Here is a 22637-nt window from a genome sequence, read left to right as displayed (position 1 = left end):
GGAACCCATAGATAATTGTTCATTTATCCCACAAACAAGCTGATGTTCACTATAAAAATCAAACAACTCCAAATGACATTTCTTATTTTGTTTGGGGGAAAAAATATAGCTACCAGCTCCAAGAAGGAAAAGTACCCCAACCAAAATACCAATTGCATTATAACTTACCACACTTCTTCATTTTAAAGCACTATTAGTTGCAGATACATGAGTACCACTGACTCCCCATTTGAAATAATCCAAGCTTTATGGAAACTATACTCTATTTTCCCCAAAACTTTGTTCCTTACGTTCTAATCAAATAATTTTCACAGTTATATAAGCAATTTTGTAGTCTTCTTTATAAAAAAAACTCTCCTCTTAAAATAACAAATATCAATTTTGAAATTTTAAGTAAATAGCCTTTGGATCGTGTTTAAAAAGTTAATTGCTTACACAAAATTAATTCATAAGGTTTTCATTTTCACAATAGAGAAAGATAACCATTCATAAAACTGGCAACTGGTAAAGCATGCCCTAGGGGAATTATATCATACAGGCACAAAAGTGGAACTTTGCAGAAATAATGATAAACTAGCTTTGTTTTCCAAAAGTCTACAGGGACTCTGTGCTGTTATCAGTAAATAATAGTAAGGATAGCAATGAATATTCAACTAAAAGATGGACAGTACTGTCAGTGTTTTTGTCTTCCAGAAAACAATACCACAGTGAAAACTTCTATTTACAAGGATAAACACAGCAAGTTCAACCATATAATAATACATGAAACCTGATGGCCAAGTTTAAAGTGAATCATAAGCAAGGAATTCATTTATACAAATAGCACTTAGGCTTCTACATGTGTTCTGAATTACATAACACAAATTTTTAATATATAAGTGGAATCCAATGATTTGGGACCATGATAGCATCTACCAAGTACATATAAACTACAGTGAAAAGAAGAATTTAAAGAAAAAGAATAGCAAACTAAGCAAAATAGATTAAATGTTATTTTTAGACTGAATATAAAGGAGAGAAAAGGAAAAATTATGGAATTTTAAGAGAAAATAAAGGGCACATTTTAGAAGTCAGTAAAGAAATCCTTCAATTTGAAGATAATTAAGTATAAATTGAAACGATTAGTCCATTTAGTGTCTACTTATTCTATAACATCTAAACAATGCCCCATGTTTGATGATCAAAATGTTAAGTAAATATAAATGTTAACTAATTTAACTTATTCAAGTTTTTTTTCATATCTAGATGAAGTTGATTTTTGGTCACAACACACGTTTTATGGAAATTTCTTCCCAATATGCATCTATATATCTTTATTAATACCTCATTTTCCTCTAAATAGTTAATATATACACACAGGAGAATTAGATAATCTTATACTGTAAAATTAGAAGGTCAGGAAATTCACTTGAACCTGCTAAAGAGTTATCAAAACTATGCATATAACGTTTTGACACCGTAAGATAGTTATTTGTCAATATTTACAACCCATCTTTATCTACTTTAAAACAAAAATTACAATTACATTTTCTGAACTGCCACACAAAGTTAAACTTGCAGTTCAAATAAACAAACCAAAACAAACAGCTGACACACACCCACACACTACATTAGAGACACCACATTAATTACTAGAGCCTAATTTTTATTCAACAACTTCAGCACACATAACCCAGTACTACCTTTATGTCTGAACTCTGAAATTATTTAGGTTGGGGTTCACACTCTCAAATACTCAACAACAAAAAGTCCAAAGACATTCTTGTCATGCTTCTCATTATTTGCCATTTGTACTAAACTGGCACAATTAATTTATACCAGTCAATTCTAGATCAGAGACTGCTTTTATTTGATTGGCATACTAAAAGTAATTTTTACTAAAGGTCTACCTAGAAGAGTATTTGAAGAATTAATTTTTAAAGCATGAAAGAAACTGGCATCAATCTTTGATAAATTGTCTCCTATAAAACTGTGGAAGGCTACAAATATTTTCCCTTACCCGTTCCCTGGAGTACTGGAGCAGCCTGGAGAATGGCTCAGGGAAGTGCTGCCAGCACATGGACTTTTCTTAGTGGATAGATCAAGTACACCGTCTGTAAAGACACAAAGAAACACCTAAGGATATTAAAAACTAGGAGTAAATGGGATCTGAACAGGCCAAAAATGACAAAGCAGATACACTTATCATATATTTGAGCTATGAAATCAATTCATTAATAGAGTCAGGATATTTTTCCTCCTGAAGCAACATAAATTTAGCAAAGCTTGTTATATCTAATATCTAGAAGTGTAAAATATTTTATTAATAGGGCAAAATAAAAGGCAAAGCATATCCCTATAGATGTTAAAATACAGTGAGATATTAGAAATAGCAGTTTATAAAGTTTGAGGTTCAGCCATAGAACTATCAGACTTCATTTTCTATAACTTTACTAAAACACTAAAAGTACATAAAAGTTTAAGTAATAAGTAATGCAAAAGTAATCTTAAAATATAAGTTTACACGGTTAAATTAGACATATACACTCTGTAAAATGAATCAGTTGCTAATTAACGGTTTATACAATGTACACATATTATAATTACGCTTTGGACCCCTCTGTAAAAAACTGTTGCATTTATTGTCAATCTCTTGAAAAATATCTGTAGAGGTTCAAATTCACAAGCTGATATTTATAAAGGTAAAGGGTTGGTTTTTTGTTGTTGTTAATAAGCTATTATAAATTGATGGGCAAAGTTTAAGGGAAGAAAGAAGAAAAAAAGTCTTAATGACTGAACCCTAGAGGTTTAGACCTCTAGAAGTTAGACCAAATCCCAAATTCATGTTACTACAATAAAAAAATCAGACAACTTTCTTTTCTCACAAAGATTTTTACTCCCCTTATAGACATGTCTAGAAAAGAAAACTTGAGAGTCTGGACAACTTTTAAAGTTGCCATTCTGTCCAAAATTAGCCGAGTAAGATAATACTCAATGCACCCCTGACTTTTCAGTTGGCCAGCAGAGAGGCTTAGCTATTTAGTTATGTTAAAAACTGCCCCAATATTAAACTCACTTAGAACTTGTGCCTGAGGACACTGTATCTCCCACAAAGATTTTTATTCCCCTAATAGACATGTCTAGAAAAGAAAAATGGAGTTTATAAACCAAAAAAGCCCACACTCATACAAAATAAGTATTACCATGTCAGAGTCACTAATATTTCTAAATATATCATTGTAATTTTATAAAACCAAGTATCCCTATTACACATCTAACCCAATTAGATATCTAATAAGCAAATATACTCATTAGAATATTTCCAACCAAAGACATTATTTAAAGACTTCTAAGTTTGTGTAATCAAATAGGCAACAAATTCATTTAGGAAATATAATTTTAAGTGAAGCAATGAGCTTGTATACTAAAATCCTATCACTTAGTCCAAATTTTTCTTTTGTAAGTATATGCTGTCAAAACAATACACCTTTTAAGCATACTACTGGCTATAAGAAGTTAAGTTAGACTTTTTATCTCCATTATTAATACTTTAAATACAATCTCTATGCTGTCATTCTCCCACTGTAAATCTGAAGCTTTTAGTGCAACATGTTGAATGAGATTTTAATGAAAGCTATCAATTTGGTAAAATAAATAAATAAATAAATAAATGAATAAATAATAAAAAATTTAAAAATCCTCAATAAAACAGAAAAAAAAACAACTTTGCAAATATGGTAATCAAAGATACACTGATCAATGTGAATACAGAATAACTACGAGATCTTGTGCTAGGAAATCTCTTAGAAAAACTTAGATATTCTGATTGCTACTCACTATACAGAAACAGGAAAAAAGCAAAGGAAAATTATTTTTTAAATTCTTTAAAAAGCAACTAAAGTCATCATTAAGTGCAAATCCTTCTTAAATAATTTAAGCAAAAGCAAGTTCTTCAAAACAGGTTTTTATAAGAATTAAACTTAATTTACTTTGTAAAATAAAGGTGTATTTCTTACTAATAAATCCACACACCTGATAACCTTTCTGCATACTCTTATGAAATTTCTGACAAAATCTCATTAGTACAGACATTACCAATTTAAAATTTTTACTTGTATGAACAATGGCAGAGTGAAAATGCTCAACTCATCTTTGTGAAATTAAGGTAAAATGAGATCACAAAGCAACAGAAATATTTAATCTATTTATGAGAGTAAACTTTTCAAAGACTCGAGAATTATTTGCTAAGCAAATAACCTCTTAAACCTACTACTAAATTAGAATCCTCACCAACAAATTATCTGGAAATGCTTGTGGGTTAGTTCACAATACAGTGCATATATGAAATACATTTTTTAAATAAAATAATGAATACACTTGACAACCTGAAGTATGTTTACTGTTTTCTCATTATTTCTAATCCTAAGAGCTTCTTTTTTAAAACTGCCAATAATACGTTTTTGTCTTATGATCTCATTTGCAGAATATAACTTCTTCTACTTAACAAATAAAGACATGTTTATTTCTCAGTTGCTAATCCTAAAACATTGATGGAAGAGGGGGAAAATTATTTTTCAGGTTTTTATAAAAAAAAAATACATATAACATTTTGGAAAGTATAAAATGCTTCTTTAAATATCAAGTAACTTAAAGATCAGTAACAACTGTAACTACCTAACTTTCCTGGGTGGTACATAAAACATGACTATGGACTCCTGATGGGTAAGGTAGCTACTTTATCTGAATTTCTCTATCATTGCATAGTTAGCAATTTAAGAATCACATAAGTTTTTATTCTATTATTGCTATTGGTGCCCTACTTGTCAATTATTTTTTTCTCCCCAAATTAAAAGTATTCTGATTGGACAGAGGAGACCTTGACATCAAACCATACCTTGTTCACTAGGTTCTGACTGAGACTTTCTGACAGTAAGGTCCAGAGGTGAGTCTTGGTCAGCCATGAGAAGTTTGCTGAGCACAGGGTTCTGAGTAGTTGCAGCCGTGGGAGAGGTGGTGACTGGAGATGCTTTCGGCAGGCTTTGGTTCTTTGTGCTATTGGGCTGGCTGGGGTCCTGAGTAGAGCTATTTTTTGAGGTATATTCAGCAGCAAATTGTTGGATCATTCGCTGCATGATCTCACGGGCCACTAGGGGAATATTGGGGTCGGAGACCCAGGGACTGTCTGTAAACAAAGATTTATTTACTTTTAAAGTGGGACAATGTACTAAAAATATATATACAGCTTTCAAGCAAACATAAAATTTCATTTTATTTTTTTCTTAAAATGCAGTATCCTAAAATAGCATTTCCTCATAGTTATATTTTTTTATCTCTAAGCTTATGAGCTGATTAAAAAAAAAACACATTTTCATAAAATTAGTTATAAACATCTCCCCAAGATTATTAATCAAATAAAGGGATAACAATTATTTTGGGGGCAAGAATCACTTACCTGATATAGAAATTCCAACACTTCTTTTATAATTACTACCCTATTTACTACCTCTAGATCATATCTGTTGTTCTTATAAGCAGTTTCTTCCTAAATTGCTAAAGCATGGATTACTCAGTTCTTGAGTGTTTACTTTCTGTTAAGGACTGACTGCATACCAAGATTATTAAAGGTGACACTTAATATTAAGACCAATGGTAGGCTAGGCAATACTTCTCATACTTTAATATTCATCCAAATCACTTTGAGGGCTTGTAAAATCAGGTCTGCCTGATTCTGCAATTCTAGGGTGAGGCCAACGCATTTCTAAGAGGCTTCTAGATCCTGCTGGTGGAAGGGCCACAGCTTTAGAACCCTTGGGCTAGCTTGAAGTTTAAATGACAAATCGCAAAAGCCTAAGACCATACATTTCCTATGAATTCTTTAAATACACCATGCCAACCACTAAACACAACAGCTAGGGAAGCAATAAAATCAACACCTATGTTATCATTTTGTAATCAATATTAATTTTAAAAAATTAATTCTATTTTCAGCACTGGAAAAAGACCTTGAAGGTCAAATGGGTTAAAACAAAAGGCAAAATGTTTTGCATACATATATTATCAGGATCACATCATCAGGGAGTCTGAGCTTCGCCAAAGATTATGTTTATTCGCCACTATATAATCAGCACCTAAAATAGCCTTCTGTAAAGTATGCATTCGTATTAGTTAATAAATGGATCAATCAAATCAATTGCTATTCAATCGCTGTGTTTATTTTTAACAAATGAAGGAAATGTGCTCTGAAGATCAAGTGGCCTCTTCAAATCTCTATAGATGGTTAGTGGTAGACTCTTGATCAAACCTCTCTCCCTGTCCAGACGGTGTGACTCAGTGGTTGAGCACTGACCCATGAACCAAGAGGTCACTGGTTCAATTCCTGGTCAGGGCACATGCCCAGATTGTGAGCTAGATCCTTGGTAGGGGTACAGGAGGCAGCTGATTGATGTTTCCATCTCTCTATCCCTCTCCCTTCCTCTCTCTAAAAAACTAAAAACTAAATCAATAAAAACATATTTAAAGTGGGGCAATCTGGCTGCTGAAGCCACCACAGTACACTGCCTCACCATATTTATAAAAAACTAAAAAACAAAACTCTTCCCCTGATCTCAATGTTCCAACCATGATTTTTACTTCTCCACCATACTTCTGAGGTTTTAGAAGATGGAGAACCTAAATTTCCTTGGTCTTTTAAAGATTAACTATAGAAGATAAATTATGTTACCCAGGAGCTGTAAGAAACTTAGGTTGATTTACAAATTTAGAAAAAACTGACTCATAACTAAAATCTAATATTATCACAAAACACACACACACCTCAAAACCTCACAGGATTCCTAAAAACAGACAAATCTTTTTTTTGAAGGCCAATATTCAATTCCAAAGGGTGATTTAAAGTCAGATTTTTTTTAATTCTCTGAAGTTTAACAAGGTTTTGTTCTACCAATAATATTTCTATTCTACTAAAAATTATTTTCCACCCTAAGTTTCCTCTCTATAAATAAAAACTCTGAGTATGCCAGAGAGTCTAGAAATAAATATATTCAATTAGGTAAGATTCAAAAGTGTTGGTTTTTTGTTTTTGTTTGTTTGTGGGTGTGTGTGTGTGTGTGTGTGTTAACATATTTTCATTGATTTCAGAGAGAAACGGAGAGGGAGAGAGATTGAAACATCAATCCTTGATCAGCTGGATCACGCCCCCTACTGGGATTGAGCCCGCAACCCAGGCATGTGCCCTTGACTGGAATTGAACCCAGGACCCTTCAGTCCACAGACCACACTATTCACTGAGCCAAACTAGCTAAGGCGGTAAGATTCAGAAGTTAATATAATCACTAACAATGGTTCCTTAAATGTTTTTAATAAACAATTTAGCTATACACTGCTTTAAAAATCTTTCTACCGAATGGATTTTCTTATTAATATTCATTAAACTTTCCACTTAAGATTCATTTTTTTTTTTACATAGCATACAATCCTCTAAATGAAAAGAATATATGTATACTGTAATTCCAAGTTTTAATGTATACTTTTCCCCTGGAAGGTTGGAGAACATGTAATACATAAAGAAGGTTCCAAACTGGAAGCAAAATGAAGTAATTTATGAAATGTCTCTGTGTTTAACTAGATTAATAAGTGTAATTAAAGATTCGTAGGAGTCAAAGGTTTTAGAATAAAGAACACAAATTGCTACCTTTGAGCTTTAAATGGCTGCAGCATATTTTACCTTTTTGTTGAATAACAATTACAAACCACAATTCAAGTTTATGAATTTTTGACATCTCTGCATTTGACTTTGTCTTTTGAAAGCTTCTTGAATAATTTTCATTCCTTTACTTTCTTAAAATATATCTATAAACCGAGTCATGTCTCAGTGAATATGCACAATTGAGTCAAATAAAAGACAGCAAATCAGATCAAAATTAAAACTACAGAAAAACATGTAAATGCTACCTCACAGCCACCTGCCTATTTCAAACATGGAAATCTAACATTTAGACAAGTATCAGATTTCCTTAACACAAGTGACAAAACACACTGAAAAGAAACATGATCATGACAATTGCAGAAGGTATACTGTCCTTAATTTGGAATTTATTATAGACTCCGTACCACAAAAGCCTAATTTTATTGCATTAATGTATCTATTTAGTTATATAATTTTTACATACTCAATTATTTATAGCATACAATTTGCAATAGTTGGAAACAAAGGACTAAATCCAAATATCTGAAATAGTTATTAAAAACAAAATATTCACTTCAGACTAAACTGTCATAATTCTGGATAGTAAACATTTTAAGTATTAATTTGAAGACTAATGCTCATCTTTGAGATATTTCCAAGATGACTAATAAAATATATAAAAATAACAATATTAATACATAAAGCAAGGCAGAAGAAACTTCCAATTGCAAAGTAATAATTCTTTTTCTGAGCATCATATGCCAGTATACAAAAATATACAAACTTAACTTTACATACAAATTTAAGGAATTCTCATCTCTTGAAGTTTATTCTAAAACTGATTTCAAGGTAACAATCCCTCCCCTGAAGGTTATGTTCTCAAAAGATTAATTTCTAAATAAAAATTTATGAACTTCAATGTAAGTTATTTCTGCATGACAAAAAAATGGGACTAGTAGATAAGTAAGCTAACTCCCTCCAAGCTAAGAGTGAATGAAAAGTGGTTGCTCCATGTACATAAAGTAGAGGAGTTCCTCTTTTCAGATAATGACATTTGCTGCAACATTAAACCCATGATTCAGTACACTGCAGATGAGCTGTCAAGATATTTTATTTAGTTAATAAACTGATAGGCCTATTAGCATTACGCTTTAAATGTGAATTACCGTATTTTTCGGACCATAAGACGCACCAGTTTTTAGAGAAGGGAAATGAAGAAAAAAAGATTCTGAAACAAATAGTGTCCTAAAATATTTTATGTGCATTAAAACCCAACATCACAGTCATAAACACATGTAATCAACCCTGTAAAGAAAACAGCAGCATTTAGAACCATTTTAGAGCCGGGCAAGCACACAGAGACCACACAGAGCCGGGCAAGTAAAAAAACTTTTTTTTTAAAGTATATGTGTAGGCTATATTTGGACCATAAGACGCAGGGACTTTCCCCCCCCCCACTTCTGGGGGGGGGGAAAAGTGCGTCTTATGGTCTGAAAAATACGGTACTAGGACTATTTGTCATTTATACCTTAAATGTGAGTTATTTTAATAAAACTAATGTTCATTAAACAAAATAATAATATTACTGTTTTGAACATAATTTTGGGATTCGGGGTACTTTATTGAGACAATAAAGTGAGTCCAAGAGCCTCAGTTGGGAGCTTTAGGTCAGAAATTGCAAGAAGGTATTATTTAAAAGAGAAGAGAGGATATACTAAAGATTTAATTATGTCTAGGGAACTAATAAAATAATTTTTTAATGCCACTAAAAACAATAATCTTGTGAATTTTTTTCTTTTTTTGCATTCCTTAATTTTCTAATACACTTCACCTCATACATCCTTTTGAAAATACTAATTATATTATGCAGAAGCCGAGCTGGTCTCCAAATGTAACCAGACCATTATGAGACCATTATCAGACCTATCAACACTTAACAGACTTTTTTTCCCAATGTACAGGCAAACACCAGCTTTCAAACTTAAAAGGGAAGAAAGAAATTTCCAGAGGAATGACAGATGTAAACTAGAACACTGAAGAAATATTAAAGAAAATGGAATCATTCTGTCTGCTGAAGATTAAAAGTCTATGTAGAAATAATATCTTCAATAAAATGGCTCATGAATGGAAACTTCCTGAAGGACTTGGCTGGTAGTAATTATTCTTTGAGGATAGAGAAATGTAAAACAAGCCTACAAAGGTTTCAAGGAGAAAGATAAATAAAAAAAACACAAGAGATGAGGCTACTAAATGCCACCTCAAATGCATGGGGGAAAGTTTTATTTTATAATAATAAATTTCTTTTTCTAATTTTAATAACTTAAAAAATTAGTGAAGTAAGACTACATCAAGGAGAAAAACTGCTTGCAAATCTAATTTTTTTTTAAAGAAATACCTTCATATTTTATTTTTTTTTTTTATTTTTTTTTTTTTTAAGAGAGGAAGGTGGAGGGATTGAGAGTTAGAAACATCAATGAGAGAGAAACATCGACCAGCTGCCTCCTGCACACCCCCTAACGGGGATATGCACGCAACCAATGTACATGCCCTTGGCTGGAATCGAACCTGGGACCCTTCAGTCCGCAGACTGACGCTCTATCCACTGAGCCAAACCGGTTTCGGCTACAAATCTAATTTTAAGATATAACTTTATATTTTTCTCTGCAAACAATAGTTCGGTGAGAAATTACTAGAAATTTACAGTTAATTTTATGGTTTTCAGTGATAAAAACAGTAACTGTTTATGTAAGAAAATCTGACTAAGAATATATAGAACTACTGAAACCTTGCAACTTTCAGACTTTCATAATAATTTTAAGAATTATTTAACTAAAATTTATCACTTCAGAGTAAAAGGAGGGAGTGGGGTTGCCTTACCCTATTTCAAATTACATGGAGAATTATAAAGTGTATTATCAATAAAGAAAAGTATTTTTATAGTAACTCTTTGAAAATAACATTGAAATTAAGATTAACACAAGACAAGCAGATGCTACATGTTATTCTTTATTAGAACCAACCTTTTCTATAAAAGACTGCATTGAGGAACTCTTCTGCTTGTTTCTCGAATCGTATGATTTTTGCTTGCTCTTGTTTAAGCAGAGCTTCCCGCCCAGCTCCCGAAGCTGGTTCATCCAGACCGACTAAATGTCCCTGCAAAAAATTTGGTGACATATTTGCACAAGTATCTTTCCCCATTCAATATCAAAAGCATAAATGTAAAAAAAAATAAAAAAAATAAACATTAACAACAGATAAGACAAATTTGCTTAATACAATTAAAATATTCTAAAACTTCAAATCAGGATAAAACTTATCTCTACAAAAGTATAAAAGCAAAGTGAATACAAAAATATATTTTGGCCCTGGCTGGTCTTGCTCAGTGGTTGGAGCATCATCTTGTGCACAAAAGGGCTGTGGATTCAAATTCCACTAAAGGGCACATACCTGAGTTGCAGGTTCAATCCCCAGCCCTGATCCTCTGATCACTTAGGGGAGACAACCAATCAATGTGTCTCTCACACAAATGTTTCTGTCTCTCTAGTTCTCTTCCCTCCTCCCTTCCTTCCACTCTCTCTAAAAATAAATGGGAAAAATATCCTCAGGTGAGGATTAACAAAACAACACCCACTCTGGTTTTTAATACAAGTTTATTTTATTTTGAGTTTTGTTTAAAACTTACAAGTAAACTCTAATTAATCTATAATTATTAAAGGGGAATTTTCCTTGAGCATTCAATATAATGGTTTTTAATATACTGCAGCAATAGTTCAGACAACTCAACTCAGTAAAAATAATAATAATAATCTTAAACTCCCAAGTCTCATTTGTGAATCCTATCTGCCTTCCTAGTACAAGATCTGTTTTCTCCAGATACAAAACAAAAATTTGTAAAAGACTACTCAGAGGTAAGACTCAAGAAGAATGTAGTTGAATTCTCAATTCTGTCCCTAGAATACCAATTTACAAACTGAAGCTTTCAAATCTTTAATGGGTTGTGAAATTAACAGGTCAAAACTAGCACTAGAAAAAAGAACACACAGAGTGCATCACATGCTTTAAGGAGAAACATTTCAATATCTTAAGGGGAAACACTTCAGTATGATACATCATCCCACAGACTGTCAAAACCTGCTCTCAGAACTGCAGAAGTATTGAACTTGGTTAACAACACTTTGCACTTCCACCTTTGTAGCTAATAAATAAAAAGGAAACTGTGATAATAAAAAAAGATATAAAGAAAAGCAAAGTACATCTTTTAAGTGTTCTTAGAAATAACTATTTTGTTTTTAAATACCAGTGTTTAAAATACCAGTACATGTAACTTACTTCAAGTTACCACAATGAATCAACACATGCATTTAGTTACATAATGGAAAACTTAAAAGTGCTCTAATTAAGAAGATGGGGAACTACCTTGGCACAATGTCAAATAAGACACTAAAAGCATGTTATAATTCACAAATGATTTCTTCAAAGATTTTAAATACATTTAGTGATATCTGCAACCAGCTCTCTGATTTCCCCATCACTCAAATTGTGTCAACAGTGCAATAAAAATATGTATTTTTCAAAGATACATTTGGCATCAATTACAAATTATAAACAAACTAGAGGCCCTGCATACGAAATTCATGCAAGGGTAGGGTCCCTGGGCCTGGCTTTGATCAGGGCTGATTTATGGGACGACTGGTGGGACCATCAGGGGGCCCCCTGCTGGCACCCACCTTGGTGGGCCTGGCCCCACCTGCCTCCCTCTGCAGGGCAACCAGTGGGGCAATGGGGTGGGGGTGTGCCCCACTGGTACCCACCTTGGCCGGCCTGGGGGCCTGTGGGTTGCAGGCAGCTCCTGTGTTGAGTGTCTGCCCCCTGATGGTCAGTACACATCATAGCATCTGATCATTCCACAGGTTGGTTGATTTGTATATTAGGCTTTTATTTATACAGGATAGTTTTAATATAAAGAACTCTCTTGCATACTCAAACTTAAACAATGATGACTTAACATTTCCATTAAAGACATGCTAAGTTTGCCACATTGTTTTAACCTTTTTAAACAAAATATTTTGTGTTATAAATCATTACAAAAACCTTTATTATAATTGCACTTCCCAACATTCTCTCATGGACTAAAAAATTATTAAGAAATTGACTTTTAAAAATGAATCACAAAATTTAATTTTAATATAGATTTAATATCTAAAGGGTACTAGGAACAGGTTCATAAACCTTGGAAATACTTCAGGTTTGGTTCCACACCACCACAATAAAGTAAGTTGTAATTTTTTTGTTGGTGGAGGGCCATACCTTCAATTTGTAAAAAAACACAACATCCATAAACCATAATAAAGCGAAGTGCAATAAAACAAGGTATGTCTGTATTAATTAAACAGTCCAACAAAATCCTCAACTGTTGATGCCATTTCATTTAGAGATTTTAAAAAACACACAGACATTGAATGGCATAAACTGGACTTAAACTTAACTCCATAATAGTCCTATAGTAAGTCAATTCAGTCAAACTTTGAACAAAACATCTATCCTTAAACTATATTTCATGTAGCATTCAAGCTACTTTCTAATCTAAATCAACACAGAGAAATTAACTGAACATTCAATAAGGTAGGTGGTAAATATTTTTTTCTTGAACCAAACAACCATTTTATCAACTTGGCCTCTGAAATACACAGATGACTTTTAGCTGGTGCATATCAATTATGGTCAAATCTTTTTTTGTGTGTTTTTAAAAGTTTTATTTAGATATAATATACATACTATACTATTTACCCATTAAAGGATAAAATTAAATAGATTTCATATACCGTAAGTGAAATCATTCAATGTTTGTGGGGTTTTGGGAGACAAATGACTTTTCTTCTAGAATAATGTTTTAAAGGTCATCCAACTTGTAGTATGTAGTATTTACTTCCTTTTTATTCCTAAATAATATTCCGCAGTATAAATATATCACATTGTATCCATTCACCAGTTGATGAACATTTGGGTTGTTTCTACTTTTTGGCTACTATGATATAAATAATGCTGCTTTTAATATGTGTAAGTTTTTCTGTGGATGTATATTTTTATTTCTCTTGGATATTTATACTTAGGAGTGGAATTTCTGGGTTGTATGTTAACCATGCTTACCATTTTGAGGACGTGCCAAACCATTACCTAAAGTAGCTACTCCATTTTATATTCCCCATAGCAATAATAGGAGTTCCATTTCTCCACATACTCATGAACACTTATCTTTTTTATTACACTATCCCAGTATATGAGAAGTTGTAGCTCATGGTTTACATTTGCATTCCTGTAAGGACCAGGGTAATTGAGCATCTTTTCATGTGTTTATTGGCCATTTAAATATATCTCCTTTGTAGAAAAGTCTATTCATAAGCTTTGCCCAGTTTTTAATTGGGCTATTTATCTTTTTATTTTTGAGCTGTAAGAATTCTTGACATGTTCTGTATACAACTTTACTATCAGATATATAACTTGAAAATATTTTCTCCCGTCTGTGAGCTATCATTTCATTGATGCTACTGTTGGCAATACAAAAGTTTTTAATTTTAATGAATTATAATTTATCTATTTTTTTTTATCGTTTGTGTTTTTGATATTGTATCTGAAAAACTATTGGCTAAACCAAGTTCATGTAGATTTACTCATGTTTTTTCCTAAAAGTTTTGGGACTTACTTTTAGGTCTATGATCCTTTTAGTAAATTTTTGTATAGGGTATAAAAAGGGGGTCTGACTTCCTTTGTGAAAAATCACTGGCCATAATTTTACTTCTGGACATCCAATTCTATTTCATTAATCTATACTTCTATCTATCCCATGCTAGTAACACACTACGTTGATTACCGTCATTCTGTACTAAGTTTTAAAATTGCAAAGTGTGAGTTCTCCTAATTTGTTATTTTACAAAACTGTTTTGGCTATTTCAGGTCTCTTGAAATTTCATATGGAAGAGGCCAGCTGGGGAGTTTGATGGGAATGCAGAATCTGCAAATTTGAGATTTGTAGGTAAGCACATATCAAAGTTAACTTTTCTAATTTTTGGTAACTATACTATGTAGTTAAAGAAGTGGCTATCCTTATTCTTAGGACACAGGGAAATATACATGGAAACATTTAATAATAAAGAGGTATGAGGGATATACCTGTATCTTATTCTCATAGGGTTCAGGAGAATGTGTGTGCTACATGTAATATGTAAGAGAAAGAATGAATAATAAGCCAAATTTGGCAAAAGATTAGCAATTGGTGAGTTTAGGTGAAGGGTACATAAAAGTTCTTATTCTATTCTTGTAACTTCTCTATAAATGTGGAGTTATTTCAGAGAAAAAGCTATATAGTGGGTAAATGCTGACCTCTACTTTTCTCCCACAAGACACATCTCCCTTCTCTCTCCATCTTGTCTCCTCCATAATCCCCACTGTCTTGCCATTAAATAAAATTTGCTTGTGTTATGGGTTGCTCTAATATACAGTCTGAGGAAGATGAAGAGCACAGAGAATAATAGGTAGGATACGGAAGTTAATTTTCAGGCTTCTCTTAATATTGCAATGACCTAATGAAGATAGCAAAAAAAGAAAAAAGGAAATCAATTTTCTGTTAAGGGCAAGACAGTAAGTATTTTAGGCTTTGTAGATCACATACAGTCTCTGCAGCATCTCTTCTTTCCTTAAAAAAAGTATTTTAGCTTACAGTATTATAAAAACATGCTGTGGATGGGTTTGGGAACAGACCATAGTTTGCTAACCCTGGTGAGAGAGAATTATGAAAGGTCTCCAAGAACTATAATGTAAGTAGCTCTGTGGTTCCTGAAATAGCAAGGACATTATTGAATAAAGCAACAAAGTTATGTTGGCATGGGAGTTAGACCTCAGAGCAATAAACAGTTAATCAAGTTAAACTTTAAAAATTTTCTTTCATAACTCTAATATTTGTCATCTTACGAGTGTGGGTGTTTTGGAGGAAACAAATGGGGGAGAACGCTTACATAGTTGATTATTTTCTTTTTCAGAGGTAACACCTCAGGAAAGGAAATGGAAGTAGTAAGGACAAATTTCACTTAGGAAAGACAAGATGGTCTAGATTTCAGTAGGATAACACAAAACTTAAGGAGTGACATTTTAGAGCCATTTCTGTCTAAATTCAGGACCATGCCCACTCTGTAACTGACTTTATTTAAATGGTATTTTAAAATTCATACCATATGATATAGAAAATCTGAGAATCAAAAGCATGAAAAGTATATATGCAGGGCTCATAATAACTGTTAGAAAGGCCTATCTGAGTAGGTCATGGGCATACAGCTCCAGCCAAATCTGCTGCCCATGACTTACTGACATTTTAAGCAATGAACTAAAAAGAACAGACAAGATGCAACTCATGATTTAAATGCCACTCTCCAACGTCTTTTTATTTTAAATGCCAGCAAATCTTAGGAAAAATGGCTCTACCATTTAAAATGCTCATACTTATTAAGGTCAGTGATGTAAAAGGAAACCTTCTTATTCCATGTCAATTACTATTTTTTACATTAACAAATATGAACTGTGCTTAATGCAATTTTTATTGTATGTCAATGTTACCTTAAATTTTGTTAAGCAAACCATCAAATTAAAGAATACACACTAATAAAAGAGAAAGATGCAAATTGACCATACCTTCACGATGCCCACAAACCAATCAGGAGTAAGTATGCAAATTAACCCATCAAAGATGGTGGGTTAATTTGCATACATAGCCACCAAGCAGCTGGGGGCAGGGCACTTGCATCATCACCATGGCAATGACACAGGTGTTCTGCACCTCCTCAGCCACTCAGGGCCTCTGGGCAGCATGAGAAGGCAGAGCTGGAGAGGAGAGAGGCAGCTCTAGGGGCCAGAGTGGAAAGGTGGTGCCGGTGCGGAAAAGTGGAGCCAGCAGCCAGGGAAAGGAAAGCCCATTCTTGCATGAATCTTCGTGCATTGGGCTTCTAGTAAGAAAATAATAAAAGTTGAAGTCTGAATGCACATCAAGAATTAAATATGATATTCAAAATGCACAACAAATGGGCCATGAATGGCTAAAGTATATCTAATTGCTGTTACTGTTCATGAAAATAAAGCTTCAAGTGTAAGTGGCAAGTGACTCTTATTACTATTATCTTTAATTCACCAGTATCTATAATCAACATTTGCTGTTACAGCGTTTCTTACATTATACTTGTACAAGTTGTTGTGAATATTAAAAAACAAATGAAAGCCACCCCCCCAGTCAATAGCAATGGTTTTTTATATCCTTCCAGTGGTTAGAAATTAAAAGTTTATACTATCTCAATTCTCATCCACAACCCAATCTCAATCAGAAGACTTCCTGAATATCTATCTGCTTTCCATAGTGACTCTGGATATATATGTAGATAGATGCCCAATGATATCCAACTGCATATTTGAGGCAACAGTATTATAAAGCCTAGTACAGGGTAATCTTGCCTTTTACAAAATTTCTACAGCATTTCATACTGCTCTGGCAGCTGTGGTTTTATTATCTTTATTATATTTATACTAGAGGACCAGTGCATAAAATTCGTGAAGGGGAGCTGGGGGATCCCCTTAGCCCAGCCTGTACCCTCTCCAATCCGGGACCCCTTGGGGGATGTCTGATTGCCGGTTTAGGCCCAATCCTGGAGATAGGGCCTAAACCGACAGTCTCATATCCCTCTCACAATCCTGGAATGCTGGCTCCTAATTGCTCACCTGCCTGCCTGCCTGGTTGTCCCTAACTGCGGCCCCCCCCCCTTCCCCCCACTGCCAGCCAGGTCACCCCTTACTACCCCTCCAACAGCCAAAATCGCCTCCCACCTTTCCCCCCCTCGCCCTCGCCTCCGGCCAACCTGGTCACCTCTTATGGCCCCCAAACTGGCCTGGTGGCCCCACACAGCCTTGCTTGTTCAGTTGTTTGGTCATCCCTCACTAACCCTCCTGCCGGCCAGGTCATAGTCATCTTGTGAGGGTGTAAAGGTTAATTTGCATATTATCTCTTTATTATATAGGATTAGAGGTCCAATTTGTGCGCAGTATAGTCCCTAGGCCTAGTCTGCAATCGGGGCCATCGTCTCTGGCTGCCAGTATCTGGCCCTCCCCCCCCCTCCCTTGAGCCCCCTCCCCCTACTACCACCATCCACCCAGGTTCCCAGTTTGCCATCAGGCAATCAGAGCCTGACAGCTGGGGGAAGGAGGGGATGGGGAACCAAGAGGCCAGCTGATCCCACCCACTCATTGCTCCGCCCCCAACATGGTGGTCTTGGCCTGGCTCCGCCCACATCCCCTGCCACCCTCCCTGGGTCCCCATTCACCATCGGGTGATTGGAGCCTGCTGACTGGGAAAAGGGACCAGAGGTGTTCAGTGCACCTCATGGAGACTGGTTGAGCAGTTGTTCTGCCATTATGGTCACTGGGCTTTTATGTATGTGTTTCTAACTTCCTCCACTGCACTATAAATTTCTTGAAAATAGCATCTGTGGCTAAAACATCTTTTTAGTCACTTGAGATAATTCAACCACAATAACTGATACTTTTAACACAATACCAACAGTGAAATACATATTGTTGATTTTAACTTTAGAAATAAACTGAAAAAAATTTTTAAACAAAAAATATAAGCAACAGGCAAAGACTTAATTTTGCTAAGATGTCAATACTATCTAAAATGACCTACAGATTTAATGCAACCCTTATCAAAATCCCAATGACTTTTTTTTTTTTTTCCAGAAAAAAAAATCCATCCTAAAATTCATATGGAATTTCCACGGACCGCAAAGAACCAAAACAATCTTGAAAATGCAAACAAAACTGGAGACACCACATATCCTGATTTTAAAACTAATTACAAAACTACAGTAATCAAAACAATTATGATTATAGCAAGAAGACGGACACACAGAATACTGGAATAGAATAGAGAGCCCAGAAATAAACACTGACATAGTCAAATGATTTTTGATAAGGGTGCCAGGAACAAAGACATTATTTTCTAACATATGATGTGGAGAGAACTGAATATCCAGATGCATAAGCATGAAGTTGGATCTTTACCTTATACCACATATAAAAATCAACTCAAAATAGACCAAAGACCTAAAACTCTAAAACCCTTAGAAGAAAACACAGTGGGTTCAGGGGGAAATATTACACTGGATTTGAACAAAAGAAGTGAGAGCTATACCCATGGCCAGAAAAAAATGATACTCATTTAATAAACTATTCTTTTTGTTTTGTTTTGTTCCTTTCTCCCCACCCCCACATTCTGTTTGCTCTGGGGAAAGTCAGTAATGGTCCTGACTACCTATTGTTTCTTTTCTATGACGATAAATCAGAGGTATGCTTAATAGACTAACAATAAATTAAACCAAACAACAAAGACAGATAAAACAACAATCAACATTCATATATACGATATTTATAAGTGAGCATAACATATAAACAAGACTTAATAAATCAGTTATTTTCATGGATCTTTCAGATGTTTTACATTGTCTGGGACTTACAGCCAGAGGTGGTCTAGATCTCAACCACAGATTTTATCATATTCTGTTCTCCATAACATTGACTGGCGTCTAAAATCACATGCCAGTCCCGAGGAGTCATATGATAATTTTCAGACAAAGCATTAAGGAGTCCTTTTGTAAAAGGATTGTTAGCCCCATTTTCTCTAGTTGATGAGCCTTCCCCACACCAGAGGTGGAGGATCAGGGGCCTTAGGTTCTGTAGACTTTTTTTTTTTTTTAAACATTTTTTCTTTATTGATTAAGGTATTACATATGTGTACTTATTCCCTATTTCCACCCTCCCCCGATCGTGCTCTCACCCCCCCCCCCATCTGGGTCCATGGTTATATTTATATGCATGCAAGTCCTTTGATCTCTCCCTCTTATCCCCACCCTCCCCTACCTTCCCTCTGAGGTTTGAGCATCCTATCTATGTTTCTCTGTCTCTAGATCTGTTTTTGTCCATCCATTTATTTTGTTCATTAGATTCCACAAATGAGTGATATCATGTAATATTTATCTTTCTCTGACTGACTTATTTTGCTTAGCATATGCTCTCTAGGTCCATCCATGATGTTGTAAATGGTAGGAGTTCCTTCCTTTTTACAACAGCATAGTATTCCATTGTGTAGATGTATAATACCACTGGGTTTGTTTGTTTGTTTTTTATTAGAATTTATTAAGAATACTAGAAGCCTGATGCCCGAAGATTTATTAAGAATGTGGTTCAAGGGTCAACTGTATTTTCTAAGTATTGCAGGATCCTGAACTGCAAATCAACAATTGTTTTATTAATCTGTAGGTGAATCCCTGGTTCTATTTTTGTAAGAAGTGAATTTGTATTTTTCACCTACATTTTAAAAAAATATAAATAATACTAATATATATTTTTTATCCATTGTAACAGCTTCAGTGTCTACTAAAAAATCAAGTAACTAAAAAAATGCACAGCTCTTCCAAACATTATCTAGATTTTCTCATCACAGGAAAAATCACACAAGATTGCAACAGCATGCTCTGCTGCCACCTATTGGCTGCTACCATACCCTCCAGATATTTCCTTCTTTTGGAATCCTAAAGCAGCCTTAAAGTGCAAGCCTCAAGCCAGTGGAGTATAATCCTTCTCAGATGAAATGCTACAAGTGCCTGCAAAGAGTTCTAGCACAATCACTTTAAATCTAACGAAACTAAAGATATATGCTTGACAATTCATTTCCTAGGCACTCGCGCTCTCTCAATCTCAATCTCTAAATCGCATGCTCTCGAGCCCACACACGCTCGCGCTCGCTCTCTCTCCTCTCCCCACCCCTACCCGATGACATTTTCCCACTGACTTTTAGAGAAAGGGGAAGAAAGAGGGAAAGACAAAGAGAAATATCAGTGTGAGAGAATCACATCGATTAGTTGCCTCCTGCATGTGCCCCAACCAGAGCATGGACTGGAGGGGAGCCTGCAACTGAGGTACATGCCCTTGACTGGAATCAAACCCAGGACCCTTGGGTCCGCAAGCCAACACTCTATCCACTGAACCAAACCAGCTAGGGATAGGCTCTTTTTCTTCCTATTTTCCATTATAAATGTTATGGCTGTCTCTGAAAAAAAATAAACCAAGTACAGGTAGTGAAGTGTGTAAGGGTGAAAAACATCTTTCCCAAAACTAAATGTGTTGTCAACTGGAAATATTCTAATTAGAAACCAACAAAAAATTGTAGAACAGTAAGAACAGCTGTTTTAAATACTACAGGATTCCATACTTTGCTATTTATGTATTTTCTTCTATAAATATTCAGTAAATATTTCACCGTCATATACCAATGGAAAACTCAACCACATTACAAGAATGTACTATACTCAACTACTAAACATAGAAGGCTTTTTACTTAATACCACCCTGAAAAAAAAGTAAGCAGTAGTTGCTTCTTCTATTCTACCAAAACACTTATTAAATGACTTGCTTGGTAAATAGTCACAACATACCAACAAAAACACACACAGAGTTTAAAATGATGAACTTCAACTTCATTGGCAGTTGCTTAATTTTCTGGTCTCTCTTTTTCAAACCACATTAAATTTCAAAACACGTTCCATATTAATTCAATGAAAACAGACCACTGTGAATAATACAACAACTTTTTCATGTAGTAAGCAGAAAAATATATGCCACAAAAGAACAGTAAATAAGAAGCTCTTAAACCTGCTTTCAGATTTTAATGCACTTGTCAACAATGGCGGTACAAGGCTACATGCAAGGGTAAAAAGAAGCATACAACATGGCTCACAGTCTTCAGAGGTTGACAACATAGTCAGGAACACAAGATTCAAACATAGAAAAGGATGGACGAAATAATGAGTAGTAAATGACAAATAATTGGTATAGATCATATTTACTGCAACAGCATGAAGGGTTGAAATAGCAGTTAGAGCAAAGGTTTGCTATTCATAGGAAAGGAGGGGCTTACGCAAGAGTAAGAGCAAGGGGATCCAAGCTATTGAGAATAACAGGCGTGCAATGCTGTAGTCCAAAATAGTAAAAGCATGTTGTTTAATACAAATTATCAGACCAGCTGAGCTAAAAGAAAAATATATAGAACACGAGTGGGACAGCATTAGAAAGAAAAATGAGCTGTGGAGGGTACTGAGTCACTGAGTGTTAGACTAATGGACCCAGAAGACAATGAAAAAATCACTGGAGACTCAGTATAGGGTAACATTCCCACACTACGGAGGGGTGAGGGTCAAGGCTGTAGCAGTGTTTAACAGACTGAAGACAACTGAGGAACGAATCATGCTATTTCAGGAGTTGAGAAATAATGCTAAAAGCTTTAAGTACAATGATGAAGGGGGGTGGGGGAGGGGATGAAATTTGGTGAGGGAACAACTGGTAAAGTTAGACATATACAAGGCAGAGGAAGGAATTAAAAATGTTTTCAAAGCTTTAAAACTGGGAACAGACATACCACAAAAAGAAACATAAGACAGAAAACCGTTACTAATAAATTTTTCCAACAACTGAAATGTTTTTAAACCAAAATTCTATTTGTTTTTATTTAACACAAAACAAAACACAAATGAAAGCTACAATCAATTTCTGCAGTTGAATACAAAGAGCAATCATACTCAAATATTATGAAGAAACATCTTATACTAAAGAATAAATCACAATCTATCATAAATCTACATAAATTAGTAGCTACTTGATCCAGATCCATGTGCTATTCTTTTTGTCCAAATGACTCCCATTACTTGAATTACCATACACTTCATATTTAAAATAAATAACTAGGCAGAATAATTAACTGACACCCAGTCAGATATTCTGCCTAGTAAACTATATGAATAAATGCAACACATGCTGGACTATAGATTTCTCAAAAGGCTAATCAGCAGACTAGAAACACTAAATTGCAAACTGATCTACTATCAAATCTTTT

The 22637-nt window shown here is 34.4% G+C and overlaps 1 protein-coding gene across 7 annotated transcripts in view; it reads right to left on the bottom strand.

Moving 5' to 3' along the window:
• LCOR (ligand dependent nuclear receptor corepressor) overlaps positions 1-22637 on the bottom strand; it is a 96338-nt gene that overhangs the window by 34092 nt on the left and 39609 nt on the right. For 5 of the 7 annotated variants that reach the window (XM_036438719.2, XM_036438724.2, XM_045581954.1 and 2 more), the window contains 3 exons: positions 10684-10816; positions 4874-5203; positions 2000-2093 (listed from right to left, as the gene is read on the bottom strand). In XM_036438719.2, coding sequence (XP_036294612.1) covers positions 2000-2093; positions 4874-5203; positions 10684-10816 — 557 coding nt within the window. The remainder of the gene's footprint in view (positions 1-1999; positions 2094-4873; positions 5204-10683; positions 10817-22637) is intronic. The other 2 variants (XM_045581956.1, XM_045581955.1) reach the window with 1 other exon arrangement.

Source organism: Pipistrellus kuhlii, unplaced genomic scaffold, assembly GCF_014108245.1.
Source record: "Pipistrellus kuhlii isolate mPipKuh1 unplaced genomic scaffold, mPipKuh1.p scaffold_m20_p_15, whole genome shotgun sequence".
NCBI lineage: Eukaryota > Metazoa > Chordata > Mammalia > Chiroptera > Vespertilionidae > Pipistrellus > Pipistrellus kuhlii.
The sequence above is the reverse complement of the archived record's forward strand: the minus strand, read 5'-3'. Positions and strand labels throughout refer to the sequence as shown.